The sequence below is a fragment of the Nicotiana sylvestris genome, chromosome 12 (genome assembly GCF_000393655.2).
Source record: "Nicotiana sylvestris chromosome 12, ASM39365v2, whole genome shotgun sequence".
In the NCBI taxonomy this organism is placed as follows: domain Eukaryota; kingdom Viridiplantae; phylum Streptophyta; class Magnoliopsida; order Solanales; family Solanaceae; genus Nicotiana; species Nicotiana sylvestris.
This window is the reverse complement of record NC_091068.1, coordinates 141,877,635-141,896,610: the sequence shown is the minus strand read 5'-3', so window position 1 is coordinate 141,896,610 and position 18,976 is coordinate 141,877,635. Positions and strand designations below refer to the sequence as shown.

Here is an 18,976-nt window from a genome sequence, read left to right as displayed (position 1 = left end):
GTATGCACTTGAGATGATTTCAGAAACAGGCTTAGCAGGCTCAAAACCAAAAAACACACCAATGGATCAGAATCTGAAACTCACAAGTATGGAGTTTGATAGTTGGACCAATACAAGCAATCATGATGAGGCATTAGTAGATAGGGAAAGTTATCTGAGACTAATAGGGAAGCTATTATACCTCACAATTACCAGGCCAGACATTTTATATGCACTCCAATGCCTAAGTGAGTTTATGCATGCACCAAAAAAAATCACACTATGAAGCAGCATTGCATGTTGTAAAGTACATTAAGAAGCAGCCAAGTTTGGGATTACTTATGTCCAATAAAAGTGAAGAACAAGTAAATGCATTTTGTGATTCTGATTGGGCCTCATGTCATGTGTCAAGAAAATAAATGATAGGGTGTTGTATTAAGCTGGGAGATTCACTCATTTCCTGGAAGGCTAATAAGCATAGCACTATCTCAAGAAGCTCTGCAGAAGCAGAGTACATGAGTATGGCAAGTACAGTAGCCGAGCTAGTTTGGTTGAAGGGACTGCTGAAGGAATTGCAAGTGAATCTAAGGTTGCCTATGGAGTTGCACTGTGACAACAAGGTTGCATTACAAATTACAGCCAAACCCATGTATCATGAGAGAACAAAATATAGAGAGATAGATTGTCACTTTATTAGGGAAAAAATTCAGTAAGGTATCATTAGAACATCTCATATTGCTACTCAATGTCAACCTGAAGATGTTCTGACAAAAGCATTGAGGCATCAGCAGTACATGTTTCTTTTATCCAAGTTGGGAATGAAAAATATTTTTCATTCACGACTTGAGGGGGAGTATTGAAATACATAGTTGTACACCATGTAATTATGATAGTACCCTTCTAGAAGAAATGTTAGTTAGTGGGGTTAGTTAGTCGGTTAGCACAATAGGAGTAAGGTCGGTTAGTGAATTGTTTTAGATTGAAATATATATATATATATATATATATATATATATATATATATATGTATGTATGTATGTATATATGTATTGTACATTTGCACATAGAACAAAAAATCAAAATTGCAAAATATCTCTCTCTTCGACTGCCTCTCTCTTTCTCTCTTAGATGTCAATTTCTTCTTCTTCTTCTTGCTCGAGCTTCTATCTCATTAATGGCTGCCACAATGTTCATTTCAACAATTATTATACATGATATACAGAGAAGAGCATGGGTTCACGTACCCCATACTCCAATACATAGATACACAACTTCATTATGATGGCCAACTTTTCTTTGAAACTGATTTTTCTGTTATGTTATAATATATATTTTCCATAACAGCACTTTGTTATAACAGCCAAAAATATCTGAAATAAACGACACTGTTATAGAAAGATTTGACCGTGTAGCTTCAGTATTGCGTACGTTCGCCTAAAGTTGTGAACATTATAGCTGATCGCTATAGTTTCTCTACCCCTACTATACCCCTGCCCCCACACCAGCAAAATATAAATACTAATTTTTCACATATTTTAACCCAAAAACATTTCAAATAGATAGAGCCTTGTATGGGGAAGGAGATTATTGAATTTCCTTCAGTCCAAACCATTAAGGTGAATTAAAAATGAGTTCCTTGATCTCTATATATCACATCAAAACATGATTCTTACCATGGTTTCTTAGATATTCCATAAAATAATCCGATGCTCAAGAGATTGTTAAGATAAGAAATTTTTACCCAAATAGTCATTCAGATTCACTGTTTACATTTTTTAATCTGTATATATAAATTATACATTAATTATACACATATTATACATGAATTATACAAATATTATATATTCACCGGTTATATTTAGTTTAAACGATTTGGTGGGCAGCTATTGAGATAATATAAGGAGTTGTGCGATTATTAGAAGGGGGAATAATTGGAAAAAGACGTAGGACACGTTTTCTGTTTGTTTTTCAAGTTTGAACTTTGAATATCAGCATAAAAGTCAAACGACCAAAATATAAAGATAAGATAGTGGCCCTAATCGTGGAAATATTGTAGTACAAGTTTTCTTTTTAATATATTATAGTACAAGTTTGGTTATTTGGTATACGCAATCTTATGCTTTTGTTAGTATTTTATTTGAAAAAATTGACCATTTCTCGGTTTCGTGCATCATTTCTGTTTCCTGGGATCTTCCCGTATTGAAAATTCAAATATAAGTAGTTGACAATTTGGAGAGATATATTAAGGCATACCCGATGTCCCGATTCTAAGTTGTATAATTGTAATATTATACTATTACATATCAAGAATATATGTAGTTATAATTTTCGATTCTATCATTTGAGTTGACCTTGTGTATATCACAAGTAGGGGTGTTCATAAAAATCCGAAAACTCGAACCAAACCAAACCGATCAAAAAAACTGATACTTTTTGGTCTGGTTTGGTTTTGGTTTTGAAATTTAAAAACCGATCAAATTTGGTTTGGTTTTGGTTTTAATTAAAAAAACCGAACCAAATCGAATATAGGAGTAGCTATTTTAAATTTATTATTATACTATATATATGTATACTTTTATACAAAGTTTTAAAAATTTTATAGTAAATATTAATCGTTTGCACTTTTAGTATAATTCTTTACCTTTACATTCTAGTTTAATTGGTAGTTTGTTTTTGTTAAGTGTAAGAATCTATTTCATGTTAAAAATAATATATTTTTAACTGAGTCCTTAAATTATTCATCACTATTTGATTCTATTATCATTAATATATCTTGGTAAATAATAGATTTCTCAAAGGGCAATTGATTTGATACTTTACGTTGAAAATGTGGTCGCCGAAATGTGTGTTTGGTAGTGTATGTCTTATATTTAAGAAAAAACCGACAAATAACCAAAAAATCAAAAAACAGACATAAACCGAATCGAGAAAAACCCGACTTAATTGGTTTTGTTTGGTTCTAATATTTGAAAAACCGACTTACTTGGTTTGGTTTCTTTTTAGGAAAAAATCGATCCAAACCGAACTATGAACACCCCTAATCACAAGTTTGGCGACGTCGTTTTGTAGGATGTATTAGGAAAAATTATACATATATTAGTTTTGATATTGTTAGTCCCTTGTTTAGTAGTTATATACCTTATTCAGTGCTATTCTATAAATAGCAAACCATGATATTAGCAATATAATACCATAACTTTTAGTACGTAAATAAGCATGTATAAAGATAGAACTACCTTTTCAAAACCGTTAATACAACAAACCAAATAGTCGATAAGAAATAATCTCAGCATGACGAATCATAATATAACTAATCTCAACATTACCAATATATACTATTTAGTACTATTCTTATATATCCTACCAAACGACCCCTAAGGATTAAAGGCCTTTGTCTAGGCTTAACAGAAGCACACTTTTATGATTAAAAATCTTGACATACGATAGTATCATGTATATATATAATTTGCTTATACAATGTCGTTTCTTTTTTTCTTTTTCTTTTTTAAAAAAAAATCTACACGGCATTATGTAAACATTCAACAATTATACATTTTGTTAAGTGAATTCGTACAACAAGAACAACAAATACAAAGAAAGTAATACACCGACTTGGTTATAGTCTTATAGACAACTCATCAAGCTTATCTTCAACATTAAATTAGTTTACTATGGTTGCTTAAACAAACAAATATCCCATGTAATATAGACACAAACTCTCCTATAAATATCCCCAGAAAACCAAATGAATTTGACACATAAAACCAAGGAAAATTAGATAAAATTAAAGACAATGGTGAAGTTAGCTCTCGTGGTTATTTTCTTGCTTCTTGCATCACGTTAGCCCTTATTTCCCTCTCTCATTAATTCCCATATTTATTTTTAAGTACTTTTTTCACATTTATTTCTATTTATTATTCAAACAAAAAAGATTAATGTAAATTATTGTATGAACAGTTTTTCAACCTCTCACGGCTCAGTCCAGTTGCCCAGGTTTGGTTTTTACTCTTCATCTCCTACTTCTTAATTCCTATATATATTACCTAATCTTTTGTTCATAATTTTTTCGATTCTTTTTTCCATTATATATTCTCTCTTATTATATGTATAAATTATAGGAAACAAAAAGGAGACATGGCCAGAACTTATTGGTGTACCAGCTAAGTTTGCAAGGGAAATAATTCAGAAGGAAAATTCAAAACTAACTAATGTTCCAAGTGTACTGAATGGTTCTCCAGTGACAAAAGATTTTAGATGTGAACGAGTTCGTCTTTTTGTTAATGTGTTGGACTTTGTTGTACAAATTCCCCGAGTTGGTTAGGGGGGAAAGGAAAGAAAATTTAGTGTTTAAGTATATTACTAGCCCAAGAAAATAAATTGGAGCCGTATAGTTAATTCTCCAATCTCCATATGTAATCAAAATTGTTTGGTGATAAAATAAGTGTGGCTTTTAATTTTAGTGTTAGTTTGTCATCGTGTCCCTTCCGTTTATGGTATTAATAATCACTACTCTCTTTGCCTCAAATTATTAGTCGTGATTTTTAAAAACTAATGTCTCAAATTATTTATCATTTTAAAAAATTCAATACATAATTAATTATTTTTTCTTATGTTATCGTTAGTAGTAATTGTTGTTGAAGATGGAGATAGTACATAAATAAAATAAATATTCATTGAAGAGAAATCATATTTTAAGACATAATAAAATAGTCAAAAATCTCTCCTAATTAAGGTTTTCTTAAAGGTGTGTAATAGAAAAATGCGATAAATAATTTAGGACAGAGAGTACATCTTCTTCCACGTTGGCACCTTCACTGCTCAATATCTTGATGACCATTAAAACATAGCTCCAACTCGAACATCCAAACAAGTTGCAAATAGTTACTCTTTCCGTTTCAATTAATATGACATAGTTTTATTCGGTACGGAAAAATATTTAAACTTGTGATTTTAAAAGCTTAAAGGGTACAAGCTTTATGGGACCGTGTCGATATAAAAGTTTCTCATTAAAAAGAAGTTTGACGTAATCAGATCCAAGAACTGCATTGTGCGTATCCAGTAATAGTTTGGCCCAACTAGCCTATTTACACAACAACAACAAAAAGCCAAATGTATGCAGACCTTACCTCTATCTTATGGAGGTAAAGAGGCATTTTCTGAAAGACCCTCGGCTCAAGAACCAATTAACCTAAGTGCATAAGCAAACCTCAATGACAAAGAGCTCTAAATAAACAGATCCCCAGCATAAAGCTGCTATAATGTTGCTTACCATGAGGTATTTCAGTATAAGTACTATAAGTCATCGGTCAACCAACAGGTTTTCTACAAGGCCGCAAGGATTCAAGCTGCTGAACAAAACTCGGTTTTAACAACCCTCTGTAAACTGCAGACTAGAGGTGTCAAACGGGCCGGATTGATCCGGGACCGGCCCGGTACTTAGGGGGCGGGTGGGCTAGGTTACTGGGTTAGGGGTTGGTTCGTTCACTGTAATTCATCTGGTTAACCGGACCAGTCAAACCCGATCAACCAAAATCCCTATAGAACCGGTTAACCGGCCCGGACCGCACCGGTTTAAAGGCTAGATTTCAATTTTTTTTTTTTTTTTAAGGTTTTAGAGTCTAAGGCAATGCAAAACCTTTGAATTTACTCTTTTTTCGTTAATTTACTTGTTGTTAAATGTAAACCTTTCAATTTGTAAGTTTGAATTTTGAAATAAATGTAGCACTTGCAATTTATAAGTGCAATTTTTTTTCCATCTTCATTGTATTCTTTATAATTTTACTTTGTATTAATATAAATTACAATAGTTATACAAAATACAAAATACAAACAAAAAAAAACACTAACCCAGCCCGGCCCCTTGGACTCGTAACCCTTACGGTTCATTTTTTACCCGGATGAACCCGAACCCGGTAACCCCTAACCCGTAACCGGCCCGGTTCGAAACCCGGACGGTTTCAGCTTTTCCCTACCCAGCCCGACCCGGCCCGCCCGTTAGACACCCTTAATATATCCACAATCTATAGTGGAAACGACAATACAACGACGACAACAACAATCGAGTATAATCTCACAAGTGGGAGTCGGGGGAAGGTAGTATGTACGCAGACCTTACCCCTACCCTAAGGGGTAGAGAGGTGATTTCCGATAAACCCTTGACTCAAGAAGATGAAAAGAGACAATAGAACACTAACCGGGGCTAGAAAGATAGTACCAGCGACCTAAGAACCAGAAAAATAGATGGATAAAGCAATATCAATAACCAGTAACAATGGCAAGGTACTAAGAAACCGGAGCTGGAAAATAGTATGAGCACAACATGGAAACGACAATACAATAAAGACAAAAATCTCTAAAAGCTAACTTTTATACATGCTCTGCTTCAAGGAAAAAAAGAAATCTAAACAATCAACAAAAGGTATGGTACATTTTGAAACTTTGTACCTGATCCCATTCATAGTTTAGGCCCTATTAACCTACTTGCATAAGAAAAATTCCATGAAAATGAGCTCTAAAAAAACCGATAAAGCTGCGTCCATAATGTAGAGCAGGGCATACCATGAGGTAGTCCCAACTTAAATCAACAATCAACCAACAGTTTCTAATCAAAATTGGCTGAAGAGAAAACGAAAAAGGTCAAAAGGTGTGAGGATGGGAACTAGGAATTACAAATTTCTAAAAGACCAAACCCAATTATTTTTGCCTATCATACTTACAAGCTGCTTGGACACTCTTCTCATCTTGGTCGCTGTTCGCCATACAATTAGTTGGTTAATCTCACTGCAGTTTACGCAATACGATGAGCAAACAAATCTGAAGATCAATAAATGGCTTCTGACATTTGTAAAAAGGAGCCCCATTTAGTTGAATCCTCCATTTTGCAACCCCCCACCCACCCACAAACCACAACGAACACAATCTGATAACTGTTAGGTCATTGCTTGTAACTTGGAACTGACAACCTTTCCTGATATTGGTGGCTTATCCTTCAAGCTTGTACTTAATAAAGACTCCGAGTTGCTTGTTTGGGTTTCACCAAACTCTGGTCTCACCCAAACCTTTATATGCCCCTCGCGGCAGATAGTAAGGACTGATTCCTGAGTGAATATCAAGCCAGAGAGTGGTTCGGTGTGAACACGATGAGTGACCAGGGGCGATAGCTTTGGAATATCTCGCATGCTTGGAGCAGGTTGAAGAGTACCAACAGGGCAAGCCCTATCCCAATGAGATGACTGACTCCCGGTGCTGAAAGTTGGTGATCCACCATGAGGACGACGCATTGGTACTACAATTTCATCCATTTCCAGATCCCATAAGAGCAATTGTGTGTCCTACAAAAAAAGATCCAAGTAAAACAGAGAGACATACAGCCAATAGTATGTGGGGGGGGGGGGGGGGGACTGTACCTGACCAACAGAACCAAAACGGTAGACAACATTTTCATCTGTGCCATCTGAATTTGGTGCTGACCAATGTGAATCAAATGCCACACCACTGACCTGCCGAGACACAAGTTAAAGAGATTAAGGCATGAATGCTACACAAAAATCAAGGTGAGTTAATAACAGCTCAAAACTCACCCACGAGCTATGCCCCTCACCCCATGCAACAACTTTACGTTCGTCCATGCTCCAAACCTGAACTAGGTCATCTTCTCCACCAGCTAAAATGTACTTTCCGTCCATGCTGTTGGTTCATGTACTCTCAGTATAGATATTCTCTAGCCAAAACATTAAAAACAACATACTTCGTTTGTTTGTGGGCATCTGCGGGAGTGGGGGAAGGAAAGAGGGGGGACAAAATTTGTGCTACAAGGCAAAAATGACTTCAAGTTACTAATATGTCATGAACAGAAAACCATAAATTCATACCTCCAAGCACAACACAGTAGAGCACCATAATAGCTCTTTCCACCATATATAAGCTGTTCATTTTTGTAATCAAATATACGCAGATAACCTGCATTAGGTCAATCATACTCAGATAAATGCCTGATTGACATGTCATTCATAAGAAGGGTAAACAACCACAACAAAAGAATTAATAGCTCAACAAGTCATCTCATGAAGAAAATACCATCCCTCCCTACAGTTGCAATATACGCCCCATCAGTCGAGAAAGCAACGCTATTGATGGACCCTTGGCAAATATGCCATCTAGCTATAGGATTCTGCATATAAAAGCCAAATGAAACATGTAAAAGGTAGAACTTAAAACAGTTAAATACTCTACGGCAGCAAGAAAGAAATTTGACAACCATTTTTCAGTCTTAACACAATCAGTTAGGAGATAAAATAAAATGACACAACGAATGGCTAATAAACTAACTCAAACATTTGTTTAATTTTGGTATAGAAAAGCAGAATAAATGTTCTTTTTCCTAGATAGAATAGATATGGAACGTGCTTGTTAACATATAAGGAAAAAAAGCTATTCCTATTTTTGGAAAGATGAAACTGTAACAATGTTTATGTTTTCAGTGAACAGCAAAAACTTGATTCTTTAGGGATCGTTTGGTTCACAGACTAGTTACGCAGGGACCGTTTAGCGGTGAATAATAATATCGAGATCGCTATACAGCATATAGTAATGCAGGAATGTTATGCAGTAAGCAATAATGCAGGCATTGTTGTGCGGGGATTGCCTTCTTTATGAGCGGTTTCATCTTTAGGTATTGTTATCTATGTATTGCTAATACACGTATTATTATTCCGCATCCTTCCTCGAAAATAGTACATAAATTCCCACGTAGCATATACGGATTTTTTTATGAAGTAAGAAGATTCATTAATGGCATCAAGAAGATGCAAAAAGCACAAAAGTAACTAAGCAGCTCCAATACATGGCGTAACGTATACGGGTATATAAGGAATCAAGTAAACGTGCATTAGCTATACAAAGTTTAATACCATAAAATGCCCTCTGGTTTGTGCCCACAATCACTTTGAAACTAGGCAAAAAATTTCGCTGCACTTTTGGAACAAAAGCCACAGCATGGTGGTGTTGTAACGGACACTAACTCTTCTTGTTCACAGAGGAGAACCTGAAGCACCAATTAGGAAATGGGGCCCATAGTGATTGGCCAAGTTTATGGAAAGTCAACCGAAACATTCCACTTACTAATTGGGTCTAAACCTGTGGTGCATAGCGGTTGTTCATCTCTTTTCTTGAAGAAGATGATACAAATATCTCCCTCCAAAGTGAATGAGATACAAAATCCAAACCAAATAAATAGGAACCAACAACATAAGAATGTGCGCTTAAGACACATGGAACAATATCTCTTCTGTTTATCTTAATGGTCCTTGGAAATCAGGGCAGGTCTCAAACATGATTTCTTTTTTTGTTTTTTCCTAACTAAAAAAACAAAAAGATGTCTTTGCTTACAAATCAGACCATAAGGATATAGAATTCTGTTAACGAAGCAAGTAAACAACCTAATCCCTAACAATTTTCATATGCATCGAGCATGGGCCTTACGCAATGCTTGTAATGAAGTTCATGGGCCAAGATCATCTAATATGTTACATTTTGCTGGTGTGCAATTTTGTGGAAATGCTAAGCAATCGTTACATAATAGATGATAACCTAAAAAGTGATTATAAATCCACTCAAATAACAGTAAAATCATTAAGCTAAAAACTATTACCTGCAGACTGCAGCTATGTTGTGCGGGCTCTCTGTCTCTCCAACAATGATGCTGCACCCGTCCCGGATCCTCCAAAGAAGCACTATATTTGGAGGATCCGAGACGCACCCAGAGACATTTTTGGAGAGTTCAGACAACATAGGACTGCAGTGCAAAAATTAGAACTTTTTTCCTTCATTGCACAGTCTGGCAATATTAACTTTATTAGAATATGCTGGATTTCAAAGAAATACACCACAATCTCAACCATCTAGCAGTGTAGTTAAAGGCACATTTGGCTCATTTAAAGCATGTTTAACTCCTGAATCTAGGTGAAGTCTTGCTTAGGTGGTGTGTTAGTAAAACCACCAAGACACTAAGACATATGCCTCATCACTAGGACCTTGATGTTTAAGAGCAAAAAACGAGACACTAAATATATTTAGCAAAGAGATATACTAATTGTTGACAAAACATTATGAATGAAATTTATAGTTGATCAGGAAAATGAACTTGGGGTCAGCTCAACCTCAACAGCTAGCTCATGAGATAAGGACCGCCCAACACCATATAATGAGACTATATGTCATTCCCTCAACCATGTGGAACTTTAACCTCCAATTTCCCCGCACGCCCAGGGCTAGACATCTTAAGCATGGACTATGTAATATGGGAGGCCCTAACATTGGGCATACCAAGAACAGAGATAGGTTTGGCTCTAATCAAACATTTAAATAATAGACCTTGGGCTTAACTCCAGCCCAAAAGCTATCACGGGGTGAGGATTGTCTAACACCATAAAAAGAGACAATAAGACATTCTCGTAACCAATGTGGGACACACTTAAGAATAATGATTAGGAATAAGAAGTTAAAGAATTAGTATAAAAACTTTAACTTGTATAGCGCCTAAATCGAAAATTTTAAATCACTTTTTGAATTTGACTGACATGATGTTCATTTCCTATTCTTAATTCTAGTTTTCTTCTATTCTTTTGTCCAAACACTTTATGTTATACTTATAGTTGATTTTCTATAATAGCTTCAACGTACTGACAACAGACAAGCAGTTCACTGAATATTTGCCTTTACTCCACCTTCTTTATCTGACAGAAGGAACATGCTTGTGCTTTCTGATAGCTATTCTAGAAATGTTAGAATGTTCTTCTTATTAGAAAAGCAGGAATATATGAACCAAGAAATTTGCAAACGGTTGATTCACTCAGTACAGATAAACACGGACACAACATCAAATGCTGAGGAAAGGAACTATATACACAAGCAAAATACCTTACTATAACGTGCATGGGCAACTGAAAAATGAGTTTGATCTTTGATGACTGGAAATGAAGGATCGGCAGAACCATCTTTGCTCTGTAGTAAGAAAACATAATTGCACATATATCTAAGAAAAGTCGGGAATCTAAGGATCATTGAAAAGGGCCAGGAAATTGGCAGCACTCCCCATCAGTTTCAACACTTACCTTATCATAGACGTAAAAATTTCCATCCGCATGAGCAACAATGAAAGCCCCATCACTGTTAGGCACCCATGCGATACTAGTACATCGACTGTTGAAAGGCAAAGTAAAATATTAAATCTGCTCCATGATTATAGGCACCCATGAAATAATAGTACATTGACAGATTGACTATCGAAACAAAGGAAAATATTAAACTGATGTCAAAGGATGCTCATGGCGATACAAAACCCATAAGTTAATTGTCTTTTGAAACATCCTACGATGCAGGAAGCACTATGACTATTTAGGAAGTGGGTGGGAGGAATGGAAGGAGATAATGTTCCAAAGTATAACAGCCATACTGTTCATGACGCTAATATCAGGACTCCATTTGTATTTGGGCTGCCAGGGGAGCTTCAAGTTGTTAACCTTTGCGAGATTTCAAAAAACTGAAAATTCTAATATAGTTGTCTTTTCATCCTCATATTCCTCAGCTAGTTTGGAATGAGGTGTAGTTAATTGATTGATTGTTTTCATTTTCATACTACAAAAACTCTCCTAGATCTCTTTCTTTTCCCTTGGCACGCACCACAGAAGAGGGTACAGCAGAGAGGTCAAAAAATTTTGGATATCCATAAGAGAACTTTAGATTGCGATACATTTATCAGACAGTGGAATTCGCTTCTCAGGTTACTGACTATTACTTCTTAGAAATATTATTTATGAAACTTGACATAAAGTTTTCTCAAACATGGCATGGAGTTCTTCAGAGAAGTTTAATCATGAATGGGGTTGTTAAATGTAATCCAAAAGGCAATGCATTCTCTGGATTATATTCCAAGAATAATGATTAGTATCTAATGAGTAATGACTGACCTAAATAAAAGTGGGAAATAGCCACCTCAACTGCATTCACCATCCAATTAAATGTATACTATAAGCAAGTAAAGATTGCGCAAATAACCAAAGAAGGCTTCCATTTACAACCAACCAAAAAAATAAGCAACTAAGAATTTAAGATTCAAGCGTTATTAGTAGGAAAAACTTGCCACTCTAATAGTACTCAAAGAAAATGCTAGAAAACATGCAGTTATACTAGCTATAAAAGCATACATGACACAACTATGACTATTCATCTATTTAACAATAACTCAAAAATAGGATTCAAGCGCAGACCATTAACATTATTCCAAAAAAGACAAGATAAAATAAGGAAAAGCATTACAATTCCCAAATAATATTTATAAGAATAACAAAAGAAAAGTTGAGTTGAGAGCCCTGCCTGTTATTAACAGAACCATCCTTGTTGTAATGCTGTGCCCCAACAAGCTTCTTCCCAACATCTTGCAATTGCTGTCGTAGAGATACCGAATAAACTGCAAGGCAGACATCGTAGGTAAAGGGTGGAGTGGAAGATTGCAATTATACATCATGTATGGAGAAGTTTACCGTCTCCCGAACTCAACCCAATGAGCAAATCATGTCCATCCTTTGCATCCGGATCAAATGCATGGCAAACGGGATTTGAGTTACTAAAGTGTATTGACTTTATAGGATCCTATATTTCACAATGAACCTCTCAGATTCATATATTCATTTCTTTCCACCTTAGAGAATAAATATAGCTGACAACCATACCTTATCTCGGGAATTCAAATCACTAATAAAAATCGTGTCACCAACATTGAATACCAAATAAGTCCCTTTGCCATCAAAATTGGGAACACTGACATTGTTATTTGAACTTGTCACCCCAAATGATCCAGCTCTACCACTCATGCCACTGACAGACTTACTTCCACCATTTCCTCCGACAAAACTATGTGACTTACTACCATTTCCACCACCTAAGAGTCTCGCTGCTGCCGACCTAACACCACTGCTGACTCCAAAACTTGATGTCGACTGAGGCTGTGACTGCATGGGCTTATCTTTGAGATGAGCTACGGTTACCTGAAAATCAAAATCATTTCAAGACTTCAAATGCTGGACTAATATTTGTTTTATTTTGACAATGTAAAAAAGGATGACTAAGCATTATCTAGTAATTAAGGCTTATCTAGCTGGTATCAGAGTGTAAAGAACAGCAACTCTGCTGATAAATTTCATTAGCTAAACAAGTTTCCTTCAGCCATTTATTGAAGAAAACTCTTCAAGCAAACAAGCTCGAAATAAACTGGACCCAAAATGTTTGAAATTGGAGGCACGTGGCCTGAAATAAGCGTAAGCATCGAAACCAAAAACCTCAAATGATCTCTACAGTGGGTTGTCAAACTGGAGCGCAAACAAATATTTAATAACGGCATAAACTGAGACAATAATTTGCTCACAAGTTCCCAATTAAAAAAGGACAGCCCGGTGCACTAAGCTCCCGCAAGGACCGGACCACAAGGGTCTATTGTACGCAGTCTTACGGCATTTACTTTACCGGTTACGCCAAGGCTCACAAGTTCCCAATTAACTCCAAAAAACAACAAGGTAGCACAAAAAAATTAACTTTTCACATAATGATGACTTATTAAACCCCAAAATCTTTAAAATGAATCATGTTATCCAAACCCATTCCAGATTCCACTCAAAAAACCAATTTTACAAAAAGGGTCAATCTCAAAATCTAATCTTGAGCATTATATAAACCACTACTATTTTAAAGTAACATAATTGGACAAAATTAAATTAAAAAGCGAAGAACCCTAGATAGTATAAAGTTTAATGCTTTACCTGAGTTCCTATCTTGGTAGAATGATAACATACTAAACCCAAAAAAAAAACATAAAATAAACCACATTAGCCAAACCCATTCCAGATTCCACTCAAAAGATCAATTTACAAAGAGGGTCAATCTCAAAATCTAATCTTGAGCATCACATAAGACACTACTATTTTAAAATAGCATAAACTGTGAAAACAATTTGCTCACAAGTCCTCAATTAACTCCAAAAACAACAATATAGGCACAAAAAAGTAACTTTTTGGCAGAATGAGAACGTATTAAACCCAAAAATCATAAAATTAACCATATTAGCCAAACACATTCCAGATTCCACTCAAAAAACCAATTTTAAAAGAAGGGTCAATCTCAAAATCTAATCTTGAGCATCATATAAAACACGACTATTTTAAAATTAAAAAAAAAAAAGTAAGAACCCTAGAAAGTGTAAAGAATTAATGGGTTTTACCTGAGTTACAGTCTTGCCATGTGAAAAATGAAGAAGACCAGCAGGGTAAGTTTTTTCATACTGAAGTTTGTATTTTCCTTCTGGGGTTTTGAAATAAGTCTTTAAACCAGGAGATTGTACGCTGTTGTTCGCTGATGCTGAAGAAGGAGACATCATATTATTACTACCCGCCGTGTTGATCATTTCTTGAAAATACCAATCTAAAAATCACTCCTTTATAGGGTTATAGGTGCAATTTTTAGATCATTTTTTGCTATTGGATTTTTTGTGACCCTTTTCTTTGTGTTGTTAATCAATTCTGGCTGTTAATTGTTTAAAGGACTATATATATAGTGGAGTGCATAACTTTGAAAAAGGTGAAGATTTTGACTTTTTGGGGGAGTTTTGGGAGCTTTTGGTTGAAGGAATGGACGGTTGGAACAAGTCTTAATAGTTTTTCTTCTTCTTCTTCTCTGCTTTCTCTTTTTCTATTTTGCTGTGTATTTTAGAGTTTGAGAATTTGTGGGCGTCGAGATTCACTCGGATTAAGCGAAAGAGTGTTTTGTGCCTATTTTGTAGGGGTGTTCATATAAATTCGTAAAACCGAACCAAACTTAAAATCAAACCAAATCGATAAAAAAAATCAATATTTTTTGGTTTGATTTGGTTTTGACTTTAAATTTTAAAAACCGATCAAATTTGGTTTGGTTTTGGTTTTAATCAAAAAATAACCGAAAAAAGCCGAATCAAACCGACTATATGAGTAGCTATTTCAAATTTATTATTACACCTATATATATGTATATTTATATACAAAATTTCAAAAAAAATTATGGTTAATATTAATCATTTGCACTTTTAGTACCGTTCTTTACCTTTATATTCTAGTTTGATTGGTAGTTTTCTTTTGTTAAGTGTAAGAATCCATTTCATGTTAAAAAATATATTTTTTAATTGAGTCCTTAAATTATTTATCACTATTTGATTCAATTATCATCAATATATTTTAGTAAATAATAGATTTCTCAAAGGGCAATTGATTTGATAGTGTTACGTTGAAAATGTAGTCGCCGAAATATGTGTTTGATAGTGTATGTCTTATATTTAAGAAAAATCAACAAATAACCGAAAAAACCGAAAAACCGACAAAACCCGACATAAACCATATCGAGAAAAAACCGACTTAATTGGTTTGGTTTGGTTCTAATATTTGAAAAACCGACTTACTTGGTTTGGTTTCTTTTTATGGAAAAACCGATCCAAACCAAACCATGAACACCCCTACTATTTTGACCTTTTGGTCATTAGGAGTAGGGGGCATATATCAGGTAAAACCGATAACCCGAATCGTTAATTATTTTATTGGGTTATCGGTATTGGATTATTGGGTTAACGGTTCGGTAACGAGTTAAAAAAATTTTATTGGGTTATCGGTTTGGACTCGGTTTGATAATTTTGTTATTGGGTAAAACCGATAACCCAATAAGGATTAACTAATTTACTAGTTTACCCTTAAGTATATACATACTAGGTTTCATAATTCATAGTTCACTCTTTGATTTCCCTAATTCTTTCTTAGTTTCTCCGCCTCACGCCCTCACCAGTCAGCCCGTCAAGACTCAGGCCGGCATCAATCGCATTTCTCAGCTTCTTTCTTTCACTCTTCAGTCACATCTTCACTTCATTTCTCAGATCCATCAGATTCTTCAGTCGCATCTTCACTTCACTCTTCAGTCGCATTTCTCAGCCGCATTCTTCAGCTTCATTTTGATTCTTCGTGTAAGTTTTTGGTTGTTTCATCTTCATTTTTTTCTTAGTTTGTTTGAAAACATTCTGCCTCTGGATTTTTCTTAGTTTGTTTGAAAACTAAAGTGAGATTTGTCATGTGCTTTAATTGTTGAGCTGTTACAAAAAGTTATCTTATGTCAGTTGTTATAAAATAATTATTTCATAACTAATAAATTTTATAATCTATATACATAATTCTGTACTAGAGTAAAAAAGTAGATATCAATATACAAAGAGTTACTGCTAGTCGTTTGAACAAAGAAGATCTTAAGAACACTTATTTTACCGCAACTATTTTATACATTGCAAATCTTATAAAACTGTTTTAGCAAAAAAGTTTTACACCGAAACTGTTTTATACATTGAAACTGTTTTAGTTTTTTTGTCTTATCGGGTAAACTGATAACCGGACCGATAATGATCGATAACCGATTAACCGATAACCGATAACTAATATCTTGTCGGTTTAGTTATCGGGTTATGATATTTGTAAACCAATAACCGATAGGCAAAACCGATAATATTCATAGCCGAACCGAACCGACCGATGTTCACCCCTAATTGGGAGCTTCCATGGAAAAGCTAAAGAGAAAATGATAAAACTGATCCCTTATGTTTGGTTATTATAAATTTAAAATAGTCTCTTAAATATATATATTTTAAATTTGGTTTTTTATTTATTTAAAAACTCTAATTGTTAGATATAAAGGCATCTCCAACGGTATAACCAGTTTTCGGACTGGTCATTCAAAAATAGTCATCGTTTACGAAGTCAATAAAAAATAGCCACTATTTTGTTGCAACAAAGACCGGTCCAGTATAATATACTGGAGTTCGGTGCACCTGTATATGAACTCCAACATATTATGCTGGACCGGTATACTTTGCTGACTCCAGTATAATATACTGGAGACTGGAGCACCGGTGCTCCAAACTCCAGTATATTATACTGGACAATTATACTTGCTGGAACTCCAGTATATTATGTTGGAGTTCTAGTGTACTTATGCTGGAACTCCATCATATTATACTGGAGTTCCAGCATACTTATCCTGGAACTCCAGTATAATATGCTGGAGTTCAAGCATACTTATGCTGGAACTCCAATATAATATACTGGCGTATTTTCCGGGTTTTGAACAGTGTTTTCGCTCAGATTTATCTTTACATGAAAAATGGCTAAATTTCGATTACTTTTGAAACTGAGCTATTTTTGAACGACCAGTTATAAATCTGGCTATTTTTGAATTTCTCCCCATTTTTGATCCCCAAAATGGGGATTGGGGACAACTTACTCCAACCATTCCCCAATTTTTTTCCCCAAACTTTTTATATTCTTCTATCTCTTCTATATTCTATTATTATCTTTCATTCAATTTTATTTTTTAATTTCTATTAAAACAATTCCATAAAATTTTAAATAATATAATTTGTAAGCAATTATTATAGATTAACTAATAATTCAAATAAAAGTGAAATCATTGCGATACAAGATTAATTATATACATATTACATTACATAAACATAATTAGTGCACGAAAATTAATTTATCAAAATTATACACCAAAGTTAAGATGTAAAATTAATATTATAAGACATTACATAAACATAATTAGGTATATATAAAGAAATAAATTAAAAGATTAAATAATAAAAAAATAAAAAAGTGATGAATAGTAATAGAGGATATGAACAGTGTACCCTCATATTTGAGGCAACACTATTCATCCCCCATTTTGGGGACAAAAGTGAGGGAGAGTTGGAGTTAAATTACCTCAAAAATTATCCCCATTATGGGGAATGGGGGTAAGGTTGGAGATGGCCTAACAATTGGCAAAAACTATAAAAAGAATAATTTAAGTAGTACTCACATTTGAATGAGCTATTTTTTTATCCATTTTTGGTGTAAGCTTAATAGGCATATGTCATGACCCGGATTTCACCGTCTCGAGAGCAGTGATGGCGCCTACTGGTGAAAGCTAGACAAGCCAAATTATCCTAATTACTTAACCTTTTCCAGTTTTAAACCATTATCAGTGATGAGTAGATATCATGCAAATAGCGAAAATAATTAAGCGGAAGACAAAATCTGACAATTTATCTTAATACAAAACTGCGGAAGTCTAAATACAACTCTACCCAGAATTTGGTGTCACAGCTTCGCAGACGGTCTACGAATACTGCATACAAAGTCTGAAAGATAAAATAAACATTGTTTCTGAAGTGAGTAAAGGAAACAGGATAAAGGAAGAGATAGGAGGTGACGCCAAGGCCCGCATACGTCTGCAGGACTACCTCGTGTCGCCTGTGTGGGCTGAAGACAACACCCTCACTGCGGTCCAAGCACTCCGGTATCAGTATCTGCACACAGTGCAGAGTGTAATATCAGCACAACCGACCCCATGTGCTAGTAAGTGCCTAGCCTAACCTTGGTGAAGTAGTGACGAGGCTAGGACCAGACTACCAAATAAACCTGTGCAATATAGCGTACAAAAATAATAGGAAGCGGATAACAATGATGGCAACAATGATCAATCAGTGATATAAATAGCAGGCAACAAGAACATCATAAATGTTTCTCAACAAATAATAGATACAAGTGCAATCAATTTATAAAGTCCTTCAAATATAAATTTTTCGCCTATAAATCCTTCAAGTAATAATCTCTAAGATAATATGCTTTTCAATGAATATATTTCGAATATATTTCCTTTAAATAAATATCTTTCAAATAAGCATCTTTCGAATATAATTCTTTTGAGTAAAGGTCACCTTGTGACGCCTCATTCACTTAATATAAAGTAGAGTACAGCTTCCAACCCAATTAGGAAATCAACAAGAAAAGATGAAATTATTTTTAGAAATCATTTGATAAAGAACATACCCTTTTCAATTAAAGTACAATATCGAATGAATCATTACCTTTAATACGAGAAATCAATAAATCAAAACATAGTAAAA

At 34.6% G+C, this 18,976-nt stretch overlaps 2 protein-coding genes across 2 annotated transcripts; one reads left to right on the top strand and one right to left on the bottom strand.

Moving 5' to 3' along the window:
• The first annotated feature begins 3,738 nt into the window (after positions 1-3,738).
• LOC104224920 (trypsin inhibitor 1) lies at positions 3,739-4,503 on the top strand. The gene is made up of 3 exons (NM_001425492.1): positions 3,739-3,818; positions 3,937-3,972; positions 4,098-4,503. The coding sequence occupies exons 1-3, from the start codon at positions 3,773-3,775 to the stop codon at positions 4,298-4,300; spliced, it is 285 nt and encodes a 94-aa protein (NP_001412421.1). The 5' UTR covers positions 3,739-3,772; the 3' UTR covers positions 4,301-4,503.
• A 1,785-nt stretch (positions 4,504-6,288) lies between these two features.
• On the bottom strand, positions 6,289-14,771 carry LOC104224919 (probable catabolite repression protein creC). Its single transcript, XM_009776644.2, has 11 exons — positions 14,249-14,771; positions 12,708-13,022; positions 12,519-12,627; positions 12,352-12,445; positions 11,091-11,178; positions 10,897-10,980; positions 8,056-8,149; positions 7,851-7,938; positions 7,560-7,665; positions 7,386-7,478; positions 6,289-7,310 (listed from the first exon to the last, which is right to left on the bottom strand). The coding sequence occupies exons 1-11, from the start codon at positions 14,429-14,431 to the stop codon at positions 6,909-6,911; spliced, it is 1,656 nt and encodes a 551-aa protein (XP_009774946.1). The 5' UTR covers positions 14,432-14,771; the 3' UTR covers positions 6,289-6,908.
• Between the last annotated feature and the right edge of the window lie 4,205 nt (positions 14,772-18,976).